Consider the following 17,502-nt stretch of genomic DNA (forward strand, 5'->3'; position numbering starts at 1 on the left):
ATCTATCATAACTTAATAAGCATTTATAATTTTATCTTCTTTAATGCAGGCGTTACAAGGAGCCAGTCAAATTATTGCTGAAATCCGAGAGACTCATCTCTGGTGAAGAGAACTGTTTAACACTGAGACTGTTGACTCGAAACTTGCTAGTTACTGCCTACTTGAGTAGAATTTTATTTATGAACTCCTGTGTATTGCAGTGGTATGAATCTGCTCATGTGAAGACTGGCTATAAACTGAAAATTGTACTCTGTATTACAGAACAAATCACATATTTAATCCAAATAATAAATGGCTGTTTCTAAAGTTTTCCAGTATATATAAAATACATCAAGTCTGTCTTGTCACAGTTTCATTTGAACTTAAAAAGACCTGTTAATGTTCTAGTTGTAAAAGCAGTTTGCCTGTGGATAAGATGACCTGTGTAATCTGTTAGTAGTCTTAAAGCCGCTGTCATAGTCCTTCAAGAAGAATGTACCAAGACATTTCATACAACTATAATGCATGCACTATATAAACCGATCTGGCTTTGAAAGATGTGGGTTGACAAGTTACTCACATAGTCACTGTATTCCACCTGTCCTTTGATTTACAGTTTTATTGAGCTTCTCTGCAACCTTTGATGTGTTAGTAAGAAAGCTGAATGCATATAACGTTGACAGTGATGCAGTGGGCATAATGTGTAGCTACGCAGCCCTTCTACTTCTGGGTCCACATTGCCCTAGTGCATTAAAAACTAAAGTATCCTTGATTCTTACTTAAATCTGGAAGCATGAATTACGTTTTCCTGCATTAAAAACAACCATCTAGGCTTGGATATCTAGGAAGACCAGTTCCCTTTTTTTAGCGTTCTAATAAATTCCCCTTATAATAGTAGTAATTCAGATCTGTCTTTAAATTGGGACACTTAAACCATGCTCCAAGATTCTCTTGGAGGTGGTACTTAAAACCAAATACTGCGTTAATCATTGAAGTATATCTTCACTCTATAAGTATTAGTTGGTAATAAATTACTGTTGAGTCATACCAACAAAATACATTAGAATCGAGGTATGAAAATACTGGTGGAGCCTTACTATTTAAATAAGAAAAACATCCAGACACAACACACTCTCCTAAAGGCTTACAGACTACTAAATTGCATTCAGGGAGTGGGGGTTAGGACATACATATATTTTATTAAAATTCCCCAGGTGATTCTTGAATATGAATTACAAGTTTTAAGATGGGTCGTAATCCTTAAGGCATCTAGCGCCATCTCTAACAGATAAAATGTTAATTATATATTGCAGACATTAAAATTTCTTTTTAGTTATTACATTTATGAAGGACTGTTGGCAGGGACAATATGACTACATCTGTTAATTTTAGCTTATGGTACCCATTACTAAGAAACAATAGGCCCAGCAACTGGTCTCCAACATAAAAAACCAGACTCAATATGCTATCATATGGTACTACTATGAATCTGTTAGTACTATCTTGATGATAGAATATATGCTACCAAAATGTTTGTTAGCACACTTTAAAATCACTCTGGCATCATTAAACACCAGTTTTGAAATTACAGCCATCCATATTTACTTTTTTCAGATAGATCAGATGACTAGCGTTCTGGCCTTCTGAATTTGTAAGGGGAAAAACAAAACCTTACAATGCACTTTTCTCCAGCATATCAAACAGATTTCAAATTGAAAATCTTAGCTTTAAAGTAATGCACTTGCTAGCACTACACACCTTGTACAGAGAAAAACAGGCAAGAAAGGTATGGAAAGAGAAAACCTTCCTTTGTTGGTCCTCACACTGAAGTTCTGAAATGTAGAGATTATCTATGACATATGTCTGTATGTTCCTGCTATGTAAATAAAATTGCTGGTATGAAATGACAGTAAAGTTTGTCAATAAGTGAATGCTTACCTTTACTCCCAGAGAAAGGCTTAGATAACTGTAGCTTTTTAACATAAATCTACTTTGGAATGTAACAGTACAGCTTATACTGTATGAAAGTTCTCATAATTCACTGAGGTAGTCTCACATCTCCATTTCTGCATATGAAGACAGTGACCTGCTCCAAGTAATTCAGGTAGTAAATGGCTAGAATGTGAACACTAATGCCACGCTTTGCTGCCTATAAAGTCGTCTAGAAATCTCATGGTGAAGTTTCTTCTGTGTTGGTGTGTTTCACTTGATCCTCAGGGAAATAGGGGTTCTGTTGATTACCTTGATTTTTCAGACATGGAAACAGTTCTGGAGAATTAACTTGCCTAAGGTACACAGAGCCTAACTAAGTCTTGCTTCCATATCCTTTAAACTTGACCTGAAAATGGCCCTTATCTGAGTATCTTTTGATATTCTCATATGATTGGATATTTAGTATAATATCTGCCTCTATTTTCTCTCTTTGGTTACTTTTCAGTTTCTCTCAAGTTGCAATCTGCTTGGGGACGCAAGTTGAAACTTAAAACTAAGTTAAAAGTGTCCAAATTTATAAAATATCTCTATCTTAGTAATCTACGGACAAAACAAGGCTGTGAGTAAATTCAGTTATACTGAAACACAGGCAAGGGACTGGGAAACTGAATTAGAAACTTTCTGAGAAATCAAGTGCTGATTTTTATTCTTTTCTTTGAAGAGAAACTATTTCTACTATCATTTCTCATGCCAAGTATGGGCTTCATCTAACTTTTCTCCTTTTTAAGAACTATATTTGCTTCATAACAAACAAATCAGAAATTTTAAGTAAGTTTCCAGTACTAGATTTCCCATTCCTAATGTGGACACTAGAGGTATTGCTGGTTTTAAAATGAGATTCACTACTACTAGTGAGATGTATACCTGAGAGAGAAGTACAGTAGTCCCCCTTATCTGCAAAGAATACGTTCCAGGACTCCCAGTGGATGCCTAAAACCATGGACAGTACTGAACCTTATGTAGCCACAATTCCTTATACTACCTCTTTTTCACTGTTCCTCATCTCCAAAAAGGAAAGCAAGAAGAGTAGGATAGGAATGACGCATTTAGTTTTTTCATGAAGTAAAATTTTTAACAGTGATGATTAACCCAGGAAATCATGGTTTTCTGTTAGTCTTTAATGTTTGTGGATCAAAAAATATCCCATCACTACACAAACAACTTATTTATTATCCAACCTATATAAATAATGAAATTACTCACACTGTGAGGCCTAGAGTATACTCCATTCTCTGTTCTGATTGGCATTAGCGAAGGTATAAGTCCTGGAGCCAACCTTTCATGTCTTGAGAATGATGAGTAAGTTTGTCTGAACAACCAGAAGGATTTTTCATCATAGCTGAAGCCATTTTATGATGTAGAAATTCCTTTTTCCTATTTTAAGTAATGAAAGTCCATTCTTAAGAATGTGTTGTCCAACAACTAAAACACTCTCAGGGTTTGTTACTTGTCTGTGATTTATACTGACTCCGCCTTCTGTTATCATCCGATACCTAAAAATAGAAATGTTTTAGTAACTAGGTAAATCCAATCACTGCTGACCTCTCCCAATAATAAAGATACATCATTATTTTATTTAAATTTCAGAGACTCCAATTGAAACCGTTTAGCACTGAATTATCTTCATCTTCATTCTACTAGATTCCGCCTCCCTTTAATGCTCTTCTAACAGAGTAGATTTAAGGCATACATAGGTTTCTTGTTTAGTGGAGAAAAAGAGCTGGGATTTCTCAGCTGGTGATAGAACCATTCAGTTGTTAGTGATTGAAAAATGAAGTGAATGGGAATAATGGAGGATCACTTTCTGGAGAGCTCCCCCAACCTTAAAAAAAAAAATCACAGAAAGCAAACTTCCAAAAATAATAAAAGGGGAACAATGTTGCTTTTAATGAGCTACCCATGAGATATAAGTCACAACTATAGTGTTAGCTACAGAAATCTTTAGAAGACTTGCTTACGAAACTGGAAAATTCTTGCACGTTACATTCTGAGACTATGCAAATAACAGCTTTTTTAAAAATAGAAGCAAAATTTTCTTAAAAATGAAATTGGCTGATTTGAGAAATGGACAATCAGTAGCTGATCTAATAAATTCTAGATTACTAACAAAATTTTTTGATGGCCTCTGTGAAGAGGTTTTATTCAAGTTATTTGTCATCCAGTTCATTCAGTGAACATCTATAGAGCCCTTACTATGTGCTAAATGTAAATAGTATCACAAACTTGTGGAGAGATGCAGACATAAATGAACAGTCCACGCACTGTGATTAAATGCTATAAAGAGCTACAAGAGGTTGCTGTAGGAGTGTGGAGTGTATAGGGTGGCGAGTTGGAAATTTTCCTGAAAGAGACCCCTGAACTGGGAGATTGAGTAGCAGTGACTTTCACAAACAGGGCAAGGAAACATGGGAGTAGCTAGAAAGAGGTGAGAACTGAGAAGAAAAGGGGGCTAGAGCATGACAGGCCTTGAAAGTCCTCATGAAAGGCAAAGTTGGTTTCCCTTATCTGAATATGTTACCAAATGAAATTAAAAAAACAACTACTGTATATGGTTTTCTAAAACTCAACAGTAGAAGATTTCAATAGAAGGACAGATTTCTTTCTCTGAGGAAGTGTTATTTTACGCTGTTTGCTGTAATTTCCAGATCATGTTCTACACTTTGTTTAAATGCACAAACCAACCCTATTTAGCATACGCTGTACAATCTAAAAAATGTCAGTATTACTTAGAACTCTGGCTAAATCAGATATGGTGTCATCTTAAGTAGTGGTAAAACGTCCAGTATCAGTAAATAAACCATTAAAAAAGTTCAGAAGAAAATGAAAAATGCCACCATAGTGAGGAAAATTCTTAGAACCAGTGACTCACTGTGGGGAGGCAGATGACACCCTCAGTTCAGTGTCTATGAAATAAACTAGCATATATATTAGGGAATCAATAAGGTGGCGTGGCAGGTGATCCAAAGAGACATAATGGGTATTTTCTCTATATAGAGTAATCTCGGGCTCTTCAGGATAGAGGCAAATAAGCCAAAACAATGGAAAGAAAACAGCTGCTATACTATAACAAACGTCATTCATGGTCATGAGTGTGGACCAGTAACTTGACTGACTTATGCTTGAACTCTTGCAGATGAGGTGCCCAGGGTCTTCTGGCTAACTAATAACTTTTCCTTCTGCATCACGCCGTCTCATTTATAAATGGATAATTATCAAGTATACGCCAAATTACTTTTTTGTGGAACACCTTATTCCCTATTGATACCACATAACTGAGGAATTAAAATATTCCACCCACTTCCTGGATAAGAAAAAATGCAATTATAGAGAGGAATAATATGTAATTTGTAATAACAGTCTTATGAAGTTACATCATATGCTTATTTCATTTTCAGAAATTCAACTAATATTTTAAATAGGTTGGGCAACTCCTCCACTCCCCCAAATAAAGAAGATGTAGACTGAATATGACAGGGGTCATGTGAATCTGCTCACTTAGGGCCTCCATTCTTGTGACCTCAAATTATGGGCATCCCGGGGCTGACTGATCCCAGTGGATTTATTGAACATAGTCATCCCTTAAATGCAAGCCTTTTCCAGTGCTGGAGGAAACACTGACTGGGTTAGACTCAGTGAGAGACTGTACAGTAGTACTAGACTTTATAGAAAATTTAAGGTATTTTCAACAGTAAGTACTCTCAGTTTTCACTTGATACTCAGACTAACCTAACTTCTGTAAGGAATGAGATGCCATTAAAGAATTATCGGGGGGCCGGCTCTGTGGCCGAGTGGTTAAGTTTGCACGCTCTGCTGCGGCGGCCCAGGGTTCGGATCCTGGGCGCGGACATGGCACCGCTTGTCAGGCCACGTTGAGGCGGCGTCCCACATCCCACAACTAGAAGGACCTGCAACTAAAAATATACAACTATGTACGGGGGAGTATGGGAAGATAAAGCAGAAAAGGAAAAAAAAAAAAAGATTGGCAACAGTTGTTAGCTCAGGTGCCAATCTTTTAAGAAGAATTATCAGGAAAACACCCTCTCTGGAAACACGTGCTGTGAAGTCTAACATTTAATGTTGAGTTGAGTGGGAACCTAAAAGTTAAATCATCTTACCCTCGAGGACCATCTGGAATGGCATTCGCTTTGCGGCACGTATCTAGGACGCTGGTTCCAGGGTCGAGAACTAATTCAGAAAATGAAGCTTCCTTAAACAACTCTTTTAACTCTTGATCAGACATGACCTCCAGGGCATCGATGCTGCTATGATAAAGGGCTTGTGTACACCTGAAAAACACATTTTGAGAGCCGCATCATTTGAGCGCGTATCCAGACACACGTTCTAATACCCGGTAACCAATTATGCAGTACCCTTTACGTTCCAGACTGAACGTTTCTGAAACAGCAACATTTATCTTGTATAATTTATAAACTTAATTCAGAATAATCTTTCTTTCCAATAAATAGAGGCTATTTAAAAGCAATTAAGTCAAACACTAACAATCCTCGTTAGTGGTAAAAGACAACTCAAAACAGCATGGCTCCAGATTTTCTTAAGTCTATTAACTAAATAATTTATCAAATGTTAATTATTCTAAAAGGCCACCTTTTAGCAGAATCCAGCCCTTCTTGTCCATGAACGAGCTTTGTGACTTCCGCAGCCAGTCGTTTCTGAGGGCCCCGTTTCTCGGGCTCTTTGACGTGCTGCTGCATTATGTGGTCAATCTCTGGAAGGGGCAGAAAAGTGAAGAGCTTCAGGTACCTTTGGGACAAAAAGTAAAGTGTTAGATTTATTTAACATTCCTAATTTTTATCTCCAGCTCCTGTACTCTTTAAAGAACATCCTGCTTACTTTATTTTTAATTATGAAACATAAAGAAATGTACTGAAAATAATATAAGACACCCATCCACATACCACCCAGATTGAATATGTTACTATTTTGCCATCTTTGTTTCAGATCTTTCCTTTTTTTTTTTTTTTTCCCTTTTTCTCCCCAAACCCCCCAGTACATAGTTGTATATTCTTTGTTGTGGGTCCTTCTAGTTGTGGCATGTGGGACGCTGCCTCAGCGTGGTTTGATGAGCAGTGCCATGTCCGCGCCCAGGATTCGAACCAACGAAACACTGGGCCGCCTGCAGCAGATTGCACGAACTTAACCACTCGGCCACGGGGCCAGCCCCTCAGATCTTTCCTTTTTAAAAGCCATAAAATGTACAGACAGAGATCAAGGCCCCAGCCCCATCATATTCCCCTCCTTGCCCCCAGAGATAACCACTACTCTAAATTTGTGTGCATCCTTCCCAAGCATGTTTTTATACTCTTGTTTTCTGTGTAAATAAAAAAATCTGTAAATAAAAAATATTGTGTAATCTAAAAATCGACATAATATTTTATATGTATCCTTTTTTAAAAATCTTTTCTTTGGTGAAAAACACAGAAAAGTACACAAATCACAGACATAAAGCTTAATGAATCATAAAGCAAACATCTATGTGACCATCACCTGTCTAGAAATACAACACTGCACCTACCCAAGGAAGCCCAGACGCATCACATCCCCTCGCCTCCTCCAAATCCACCACTCTTCTGCCTTTCAAGGTAATCTCTTTCTGGTTTTTCCTTATACTTCTATCATATCAGTATTCCTCCCTAAACAGCATCACTTAGTTTTGCTGGCTTTTAGACATTTTATAAACAGAATCATACAGAATATTTTGTCTTTGGTATTTCGGCACATCATTCTGTTTAGAAGATTCATCCATGTTGCTGCGTGTACAGCTGTAGTCTACGGCATTCCATGCTATGAATATTCCATAATTTATTGTACTGTGGATATTTGTGTTGTTTCTACTCTTGGACAATAGCTAATAATGCTGCCCTGAATATTCCCATATTTCTCTTGGTGCACATGTGCACCCATTTCTGTTGGGGATGTACCCAGGAGAGAAACTGGTGGATCATAGGTTATGTGCAAATTCGGCTTTAGAAAGCAAAGCCAAAGACTTTCCAAAGTGGTTCTACGAGTGTAGTGCAAGTGCCTGACATTCAGCTCTTGATTGCCAAGGCATCCTTTCAGACATCCATCTTGATAAATACACTGCAGCTGTAGGACATAGCTACTAGCAAATCAAACAGATGAGGAACCAAGCTGCCGCTGCACGTCAAATTTCCCTTTTAGAACCTCCTGGGTAACTGGATAACTGACCGCTTGAGTGACCTGACTTCTCTTATCCCATCCCTAATTCCCGCTCCTATGGTTTGCATTTGCCAATAAAGAGTAAACCCACGAAACCGTAGGCACCTCACGCTTGGCCCCAATAAAAGCAGAGCCCCAGGTTCACGTTCACTCCCTCCCTCTTCCTCTATCTGTGACCTTGCTGTGTGGCCCTTGGAATGCCATGTACCTTCCAGAACATGTAATAAATCTTGCTTTTCAAAGTTCCCTGATGACTGTTGCTGAGGTGCGTGCTGCAGTCATAAGAACCACACAGGCCAGTCCAGCCACAACAGTGGCTATGGTGGAGGAAATGTCCATGGGGACGCACCACAAGGACCCAGGTGAGTGCCCCCAGGCGTTTCTAGCTGGTGGTATCATTATCAACAGGCTGAGACTGACGGAGCTGACACAATTGGCAGTTAAGCGAGAATGCCCTTCAGCTTGCACTACCTTATTAACCCTAACTGGCTAACCCAGGCGGGTAACACCATTTGGGAAGGCAGCACTGCTTGCCGGAGGTCCAGTGTGCTGTTCCATGCTTTTGCATACGGCCTCCACTGTGTGTTGCCTGTGGTTTCTATCCCAAAATGTCACTGTGCCATCATTCAGTGATCTCCCCCAGAGCAACGTGATCAAGGCCACGTGGTCTAAAGAGATGATTAGACCACAGTGACTATGAGTACACATGAAGGTCCTCCACACCTCAGCCAAGGAGAGCCAAGCACGGTGGAGTGGACTGCAAGGCTATCATCACTTTCCAAGGTGAGGCTTCCAGCAAGGGCACAAGGAAAGGATATTCTGGTAAGGAGCAGAGAGCCCTCCCCCTGAGACCACTGAGAGGTGGGTCATAGTGGGACTAGTGTCCTAAGCCGGACAAGTGAAATAGCCTTGCAACAGGGGCTTGCTGCCCCTATGTGGCTGCTACACTTGCTGTTGTCTCTCTTTGTCCCCCAACTTGATGGGATGTCACGGGTCCAATCCATGGCATAATGTTGCTCAACAATTAATGGACAAATATAAACGTCCTGAACATCTTGTGCCATCGCCTCCTAAGACCCCCAAGGAGGCATATCAGCTCCCTGATAAGTGAGAAACCGCCAGGGAAGCTTCCTGGGTGCTGCTTCGTGCCACTGCATACTGACACGCCAAGGCTCCAGAGGCCTGGGGACTTTCCTAAAGACCCCGCGCATACCGCACTAGTGGAGGCAGACCCCAATCCTGGGGAAGTCAACTGGGACACCTGGAAAGGGAGGCGGGTGCCTACAAAGAGGGCTCACAGGGACGTCATCCACAAACCTTTTCTAGTAACGCAACGTTAAGGTCAAGGTAACGAAGAAAATCAGGAAGCAAAAATTGAGATCAGAAATTACACCTTAACTGAAATTCTAACCTTACAGATTTTGTGCAGGAGGAAGGAGAGAAGGGAGCTGATTGGCTATTGCAAGTTTTTGGACCATGCTCTAAATTGCTACTGATGGCCGCTGAAATGCACTAACTGGCTGGTATCTCTAAAGACCCTAAAATCTATAACCTTTCAGAGATCCATCCAGGCTATGTCTGTTTCCTCTGAGATACCACAGATCCCAAGTCCCCTTGGCCTTCCCTTGAATGGGGCAGAACAAAGCCCATGAGGTGCCCCTGCCACCAAGGGAAAAAGTGACAGGGTTAGTTTCTTCACAGCTGCCTCTGGTGAAGATGAAGAGGGAGAAAGGAAGGCAGAGGCCTCTAGAGCCACTGACAGCCATACCAGGCCCTCTCTCTCCTCCCTGGATAATCACTGCCTGGTGCTGTGCCCATGCTCCCATCACAGTGATCACTGCTAAGGCTCACAGAGAATGGAAAACGTCAGATGAGGCCCGTCTCCTGCTGTGCAAAGTTGGCACTGTCCATTGGGTTTGTCATTTCTATGACCATAGTGATCCAATGACTTCCTCAACTTCTAACCATGAAAAGGCCGCACTGATGCTGAGTCCAGAGAATCCTTTTCACAAGGCACTTTCTCTAATTATAAGGCAGAGCTATTACACTTTATTGGGACTGTGGAAACCATTCAAAAGGCACTGGGGGGCATTGACATGGTTGGTAGACACGGAGCACATTCCTACCCAGACACCCAGATACTTCAGACTTACGCCTTTCCACCCCTGCTGCCCCAAGGGGCCTCCCTTGAGCAAATTTCCCTCAATGAAAATGGCTCCCGAACCCCTCCCCAATAAATCCCCAACCTAATTTTGCCCCTTATGGGAATACACAGGTTAACCTCTACTGGGAGTTACGTCATCTCAGTGTTCCTGACCACTTCATCTCTGCACAGCCAGTCTCTAAACTCCAGGCCCTAAAACTAGCATTCTCCCAGCTATAGCCCCGTTTTTCTGTCCATTCTCTTGCCACACAGCTGCCCTTTACTCACTCTGGTCCCAACCCAGTCTCCACTACTCCCTCTGCCCCTTCCCTAACCCCCAGGACTCTCAGCCACCTAAGCCTCTACCCTAGGAAATCGATGGCTCCCCGGGACTTGTTCCACCTCCCAGGGACAAAAGCCCCTATATCACTCTGGTAGTCCACCGGGACAATAAAAATGCAGGGTCTTTTTTGGCCCTATTAGACACCAGGGCCCAAGTCACTGTTATTCCAGGAAATCCCTCTAAATTCTTGAAAGGGGAGTCCTTCTACCTACAGGGCATTGCTAGTAAAACAGTCAGAGGTGTACAAATCCATTCGGATCTAACTATGGGGACCATTTACCTCAAACGGCTTCCTCTGCTGGTGGCCCCCTTGGCTCTTTCTTTCCCTATTAGAGGTACGGATGCACTGTCCCAACGCCATGCCATGTGGAGAGGATATGCCTCAGATGACGTCAGCCCAGCCCAAGAGTTCCCCAGTTGGAGATGACTACACTCCCTACACCAGAGATGACAGCCCAGAGACATAACACCATGTCAGAGACCTCACAGCTTGCCAAGATGGCCCCACTCTCTAGCTCACCTCCAACTCAGCAAAATGCTGCAGTGGGGACTAGGACTTTCCAGGAACAATGGATTAAATATACTGCCCTGATGGAATCAGGGGATTCAGTGGAATATTATTTTCCTGAATTTGCCTGGTGTTTGCCGGCTCACCCTACCCTATACCAAGATGTCTGTCCAACTGTAAGTACGTCCTCTGCCAACTGCAGGGCAGCCCTGTGGCATATTCCTCCACTGTGGCAGGCAGAAAGGGCATTCGGAACTAGACAGCTCTCCTACCTAGAAATACCACCCATTTAGACTGCTTGCCCTTACCCGTTCCCCCTGATCTTCCATTTTTGTGTGCTTTCACGGAGGATTCCCAACCATGACTTCTGCTGGCCACTGCTAGCCCCCACCACAGCCACTCCCGTCACTAGCATGACCTGTTCCACCACACTTCCCCCATTCTTTCCACAACACTGGCAAGGCGTTTCAAAACACTACCAACATTTATATCCAACGGGCTGAGAGGGCTACCCACACACTGGGAATCAGAAATTGCTGGGCCTGTCATTTGGCTCAAATTGCTTGTACGCCATCTTAAATGCTTACCCTGCGAATATACTCAATTTCAGCCAACTCCATTTAACAATGATGTCTTTGCTCTGGGTATCCCTTCAATCAGATGCCCCACCAATTTTCTGTCCCAATTGCTCCACAGGGGTTATTTGGGCCCTCCCTGGGACCACCTGCTGCATGTACATCAAAACTCAGACAAGTTCAAACCTACTTACATCAGATGGCCCAAGATGTTAAAATATTCCATAATATTACCCACATGTTGGAACAGATTCCCAAGGCCCCTGAGATCAATGACCTATTTTCATGGCTAGACCCTTCAAGTTGGACTACAGACCAGATTGCAGACTGTTGCTTGTATAATTACAATAGGATTTGTTACCATGACCCTAATCAGATGTTTACTCTCTTTGTTAGACACGCCCTACCCCTGGCTTTTAAAATACTGGCTACCGAGATTGTTAATGTCCTCACCACTAAATCTGAGGATTTACTGGCCTCGATATCACAGGTTGGACTGCAGTTTAAGTGCCTGACATTAAGCTTTTGATTGCCAAGGCAATCAGAGACATCCATCTTAAATAAACACACTGCCAGCTGTATGACACAGCTACTAGCAAACCAACTAGACAAGGAACCAGGCTGCCCCACTCACGAAGTTCCCCTTTCAGAAGTCCTGGGTAACCTAAATAACGGACACCTTGAGTGACCCCACTTCTGCCTTCTCATCCCTTCCACTTTTATGCTTTAAATTTGCCAATAAATGGTGAACTCACAAACCGTAGGCATCCTACCCTTAACCCTAATAAAGGCAGAGCCCCAGGTCCATGTTCCCTCTCTAACTGTGACCTCGCTGTGTGCCTCTCCAGGACCCGAGTAATAAATCTTGTTTTTCAAAGTTCCCTGATGGGTGTTGCTGAGGCGCGTGCTACAATCATAGTAAGAGTCACAAAGGCTGGTCCAGCCACACCATGGGCTGTGGTTTGGAGAAATGTCTGTGGGGGGTCGCCACAAGTAGTATGGGCCCAAGCAAATGCCTCAGACATTTTTAGCTAATAGCTAGAAATAGCTAATAGCACCACCACAATAAGTTTACTCCCCCACCACCTTGGAACATTCTCACCAACACCTGGTATTGCCAATTGGCTAACACTATGTTTAGCCATAATGGCATTTTACTGCACCCTTATCTTGCATTTTTCTCATTATTAAGCCCGACTAACCTTTTCGGATATTTTTGGCCTTTCAGAAAGAATCTTTGTGAAGCGCCTGTTCAAGTCTCTTATTTTTCTACTAGGTTGTCTTTTTCTCACTGGCTTATAGAAATTCTTTATATTAATTTGAATACGAGCTCTTTATCAATTACTTACTGTACTGAAAATGTATTCTCCTACTCTTAATAGTGACTTTTGATGAACAGTTGATTTTAATTTTAATTTAGTCGAATTTATCAATCTTTTCTTTGCGTTTAAGAATCTTTCCCTATCCTAGTCATGAAGATATTTTCCTATTTATCTTCTAAAAGCTATATTGTTTGGTCTTTTGTTATAGATTTAAGTCAATAATCTACCTGGAATTGATTTTTGTGTTCAGTGTGAGGTTAAGTTTCATTATTTTCCCAATGATAAGACTAACATCCAGCTGATATTTATTGACAAGACTGTCTGACCCCACTGCTCTGCAGTGCCACAGAGATTAGGTGGCTACATACACTGCAGTCTGTCTAGATTCTCTATTCTGTTCCATTGGTCTCTCTTTACTTAACCTTACATTTAAGCTTGTACTTTAAAATCTAAAGGTTACTATTAGAATTAATAAGAGAGTTTAGCAGAGTTGCTGGATACATGGTTAATATATAGAAATTAATCGTATTACCATATACCAGAGCCAAACAGAAAATGAAATTTTCAGTAAGATACCAGTTCTTGATCCATCAGAACCTAGGCCCGCATCATCAAATACGCCAGGAGTGCATCTAAAGGAACAAAATTACTTTAGTTCTGCAATAAGGCATAGCTTCCACGCTGTACTTACAAAATGTCTTGGCCAATTTCAACCTTTTCCATTTACGTGTAAATCTTAGAATGAGCTTGTCAGGTTCCACAAAAAAGCCTGTTTAGATATGGTTGGAATTGTACTGAATACATGGATCAAATCTAGTAGAATTGATACCTATCAGTTCTATCAAACTATGACATAACTCTCCATTTATGTAGGTCTTTATTTTTGCTCCATCGTGTTTCATTTTGTTTCTTTGAAGAAGATTAGCCCTGAGCTAACATCTGCTGCCAAGCCTCTTTTTGCTGAGGAAGACTGGCCCTGAGCTAACATCCGTGCCCATCTTCCTCTACTTTACATGTGGGACACCTGCCACAGGATGACTTGACAAGCAGTGTGTAGGGTGCACCCAGGATCTGAACCGGCGAACCCTGGGCCGCCAAAGCGGAATGTGAACTTAACAGGCTGCTCCCTGCATAGTGTTTTTTAATGTTCTGCAAGAAAGTCTTAAACATTAAAAAATTATAAAGAACTATTTCTAGATTATTTTAATGATATGGTCATATCCAAAATGATATTTTTTGGAAAAATTCTTTTTCTTTGTTGGTGTATTTGGTTTCTCATTTCTTTGCTTCCAAGAGTTTTAGACAATGAGAAAAAATGAGAAAAATCGTTTCTTTTTTTTTAAAGATTGGCATCTGAGCTAACACCTGTTGCCAACCTTTTTTTCCCCCGCTTTTTCTCCACAAATCCCCCCAGGACCTAGTTATATATTTTTAGTTGTGCATCCTTCTACTTGTGGCATGTGGGATGCCGCCTCAGCGTGGCCTAATGAGTGGTGCCATGATGTCCGCACCCAGTATCCGAATCAGGGAAACCCTGGGTCACCGAAGCAGTGTGTGCGAACTTTACCACTCGGCCACGGGGCTGGCCCTGAGAAAACCATTTTTAAAAAGGATCTTCAAAAAGTGTTGTAAGTTACATTAAAGAAAAAGAACTTTAGTGACAAAGATAAAATAAGGGCTAGTCAAGTTTAAGATGAAAGGAGTGAAAAAACTAGAATATACAAGAACTGATGATGTCCTAAGTACTTGCCAGGTGTGGGTCACAAACTTGGCTCTAAATTTTCTAGCAACCACAGTGGGTTTCTGCTTTAACCAACAGAAAGTATTTAATTTTAGAACAGTTAAAATTACCATGTTCTGTAATGTAATGGTTTATGCCTTAAACAGAACCTAAGAAAAAAATCCACACAAATCTATAAAGGTTACATAGAAATTCAATGGCTACAATTATATCACGAGCTTACGAATTTAATTTTTCTCAGCATGCTATTAAGAACTCACCTTTCTACCGAATCATCTTGCTGCCTGACAAAGAACTGATATAATTCAAACGGAGATGTCTTATCTCTGTTTAGCCAAACAGCATTGCCAGCAGACTTTCCCAGTTTTGCTCCAGTTGTACTTGTAATTAGAGGGACAGTGATTCCAAATACATCTTCTCCAGTCAACCTACGCATAAAGAAGAACTTCATTATGTGCTTCAGGCACAAGTGGTGGTAGCTTCTGCTCACTTTTCAGACTTCAGTCTGGTCTCTTGCTCTAATAAAACTTGCTTGACCTCCTAAATCCAGATTCTTCTCCCTCGTACTGCTTTCACACCACTCACTCTATTTTGGCATCTGTCATTCTGAACTGCAATTGAACCAGTGACTCCGGGCAAGCCAAGGGGAGGTGCTGCATAACTCGGGCCTAGACATTTTTAAAGGCTGGGTGGGAAGAGGAGAAAAAAGTGAATACAGGGGGAGTCAGGCAGAGCACTAAAGGACATGTTTTTTAAAAGGATTTTTAAAATGAGGAGCACATGGGCTAGCCCCGTAGTTCATCCCCCTCAGGAAAATCTCATTAAAACCTACATTATTTGCCAAATAGTCGGAGTTAAAAAAAAATTTTTTTTGAAATGCCAACCAAGGACTAACACTAGCTTCAAGGAAGGTGCAGGGCTAAAGCAGAGGTACCCAAAGAGGCTCAGTGCGTTCAGGTATAAACAAAGAAAAGCAATTTCTGAAAAACACAGAAAGAGCTACTTAGGGGAAGCAAAACAGATAGAGTCCGAATCCTGACTAGTGGTCTATCTCCTGCAGGGCTCCAGAATACGTCCCATACAAAATACCATTAATTCAGCCCTTTAGTTCTCATTAGCCAGGGATGTTAACACTATTATAGACCCTTAACGGGGACGAAACAAACGCGGGGTTGAACGCAAGGCGTCATTCCACAATCCTAGCAGTGCATCACAGGCTATTCGCGAGTAAATGGTTTGGTCCCAGGATTTCTCCTGGGTCTAAAGGCGCTTACTTGTGGATGAACTCGTATCCGGACATGATATTGCCCAGCTGATCAGATCCCCCCAGCTGGACCCGGCATCCATACCGCTGGAACAGGTAGTAGAAATCATAGGCCTGGAGCACCTGGTATAAAAACTCGGCCAAACTCATGCCTTCGGGGCTCTTGAGCCGAGTCTGGACGCTCTGCCGGCTCAGCAGCGTGCCCATGCGGAAGTGACCGCCCACTGCCGCTAGGAAGTCCACCAGGTGCTGCTGCTGGTACCAGCTCGAGTTGTCCAGCACCGTGAAGCTGCCCCAGGTCCGCCCATTCGTGAAGAGTTGCTGGTGATGTGTGGCCAGGGTCTCGAGCTCTCGGCGCAGGGCGCGCGCGTTGCTTTGCACGCGCTCTGCGTCCAGCGCCTCGCGCTCCTTAGTGCGGCCGCTGGGGTCGCCCAGGCGCGCCGTGGCGCCTCCCACCAGCGCGATCACATTGTGGCCGGCTCGCTGGAAGTGAAACAGGCCCAGGAGTGTCAGCAGGTGCCCCACGTGAAGCGAGTCGGCCGTGGGGTCGAAGCCGCAGTAGATGGTCTGGGGAAGGTGGCCCGCCGTACGACGGTCGAAGAGCTCTGGGAGCTCTATCTTCGTACCCCTGTCGGGGAAAAACTCCTTGAACAGCCCCCGAGCCTTCTGCGCCGCCAGCAACCCCTGTGCGCCCGAGTGGGCCGCACGCAGCCCCAGGAGTAAGACTCCTGACAGGCCTGGGGTGCCACACCACCTGACCCAGGAGGTGCACCGCAACATGGGCGCCGCCATCTTGGCGGCGGCACGAAGGGACTGCTGGGATCTTAGAGGCCCCGCCACGCCCCTCAGCGCCCGCCTCCTACAATTCCCACAGTATTTGCTTCCGTGTTTTTCTGCGCATGCCCGGGTGCTAGGCTAAGTCGAGCCGGTTGCTTGGTTACGGCGCTTGCGCTCCCGCAGTCTTTGGATTCTAAAGTGCGGATTCCGCTTATTGTGCAGTCACCTTAAGTTAATATTTAATTTCCCCATCTGTAGCGTGGATGTGTTTATAATAATAATTCCTACCTCATAGGGCTATTGAGAGGATTAAGAATTAAAGCACTTGGCACACAATGAGCGCTCTACAGATGTTGGCTTTTGTTTAAATTTCTACGTGAAAAGATTGTGATGCGCAAGTTCTTTGAAGTCTTGGTTCTGTGCAAAAACTTGTTCACAGAGGGTGCGAGGGGCTAGGAATTGGTGCTGAGACGCAATTTCTTAATATTGACTCCCCAGGCAGATGAGAGCACCTCAGTCCCCAGTATTCATCAGCTTCTCCAGGAGGTGGCAGTCTTGTCCAAGCTATATCGACAGAAAATTCCATGCAATAAATGCAAAAAGCGCCATGTTTTATTTACTTTAAATTACAGGTAAGCAGGTGGGACACAGCTTTATCAT

General features: G+C 42.5%; 2 protein-coding genes across 13 annotated transcripts in view; one reads left to right on the top strand and one right to left on the bottom strand.

Moving 5' to 3' along the window:
- Positions 1 to 1,888, top strand: part of DNM1L (dynamin 1 like) — a 46,386-nt gene extending 44,498 nt beyond the window's left edge. For all 12 annotated transcript variants that reach the window (XM_008521826.2, XM_070621033.1, XM_008521830.2 and 9 more), the window contains one exon: positions 50 to 1,888. In XM_008521826.2, the coding sequence (XP_008520048.1) occupies positions 50 to 106 (57 nt within the window). In that variant the 3' untranslated portion in view covers positions 107 to 1,888. The remainder of the gene's footprint in view (positions 1 to 49) is intronic.
- Positions 1,889 to 3,068: 1,180 nt separating this feature from the next.
- Positions 3,069 to 16,944, bottom strand: YARS2 (tyrosyl-tRNA synthetase 2). The gene is made up of 5 exons (XM_008521832.2): positions 16,076 to 16,944; positions 15,062 to 15,229; positions 6,577 to 6,732; positions 6,087 to 6,257; positions 3,069 to 3,464 (listed from the first exon to the last, which is right to left on the bottom strand). The coding sequence occupies exons 1-5, from the start codon at positions 16,855 to 16,857 to the stop codon at positions 3,305 to 3,307; spliced, it is 1,437 nt and encodes a 478-aa protein (XP_008520054.1). The 5' UTR covers positions 16,858 to 16,944; the 3' UTR covers positions 3,069 to 3,304.
- Positions 16,945 to 17,502: the final 558 nt, after the last annotated feature.

Source organism: Equus przewalskii, chromosome 5 (assembly GCF_037783145.1).
Source record: "Equus przewalskii isolate Varuska chromosome 5, EquPr2, whole genome shotgun sequence".
In the NCBI taxonomy this organism is placed as follows: Eukaryota; Metazoa; Chordata; class Mammalia; order Perissodactyla; family Equidae; genus Equus; species Equus przewalskii.

Coding starts and splice junctions, on each gene's coding strand:
- YARS2 (XM_008521832.2), bottom strand. CDS start 16,857: ATGGCGGCGCCCATGTTGCGGTGCACCTCCTGGGTCAGGTGGTGTGGC. Junction 6,733..15,061: donor CAAGATGATTCGGTAGAAAG/GTGAGTTCTTAA, acceptor TTTGTCCCAAAG/GTACCTGAAGCTCTTCACTT. Junction 6,258..6,576: donor GGGCTGGATTCTGCTAAAAG/GTGGCCTTTTAG, acceptor TGTGTTTTTCAG/GTGTACACAAGCCCTTTATC.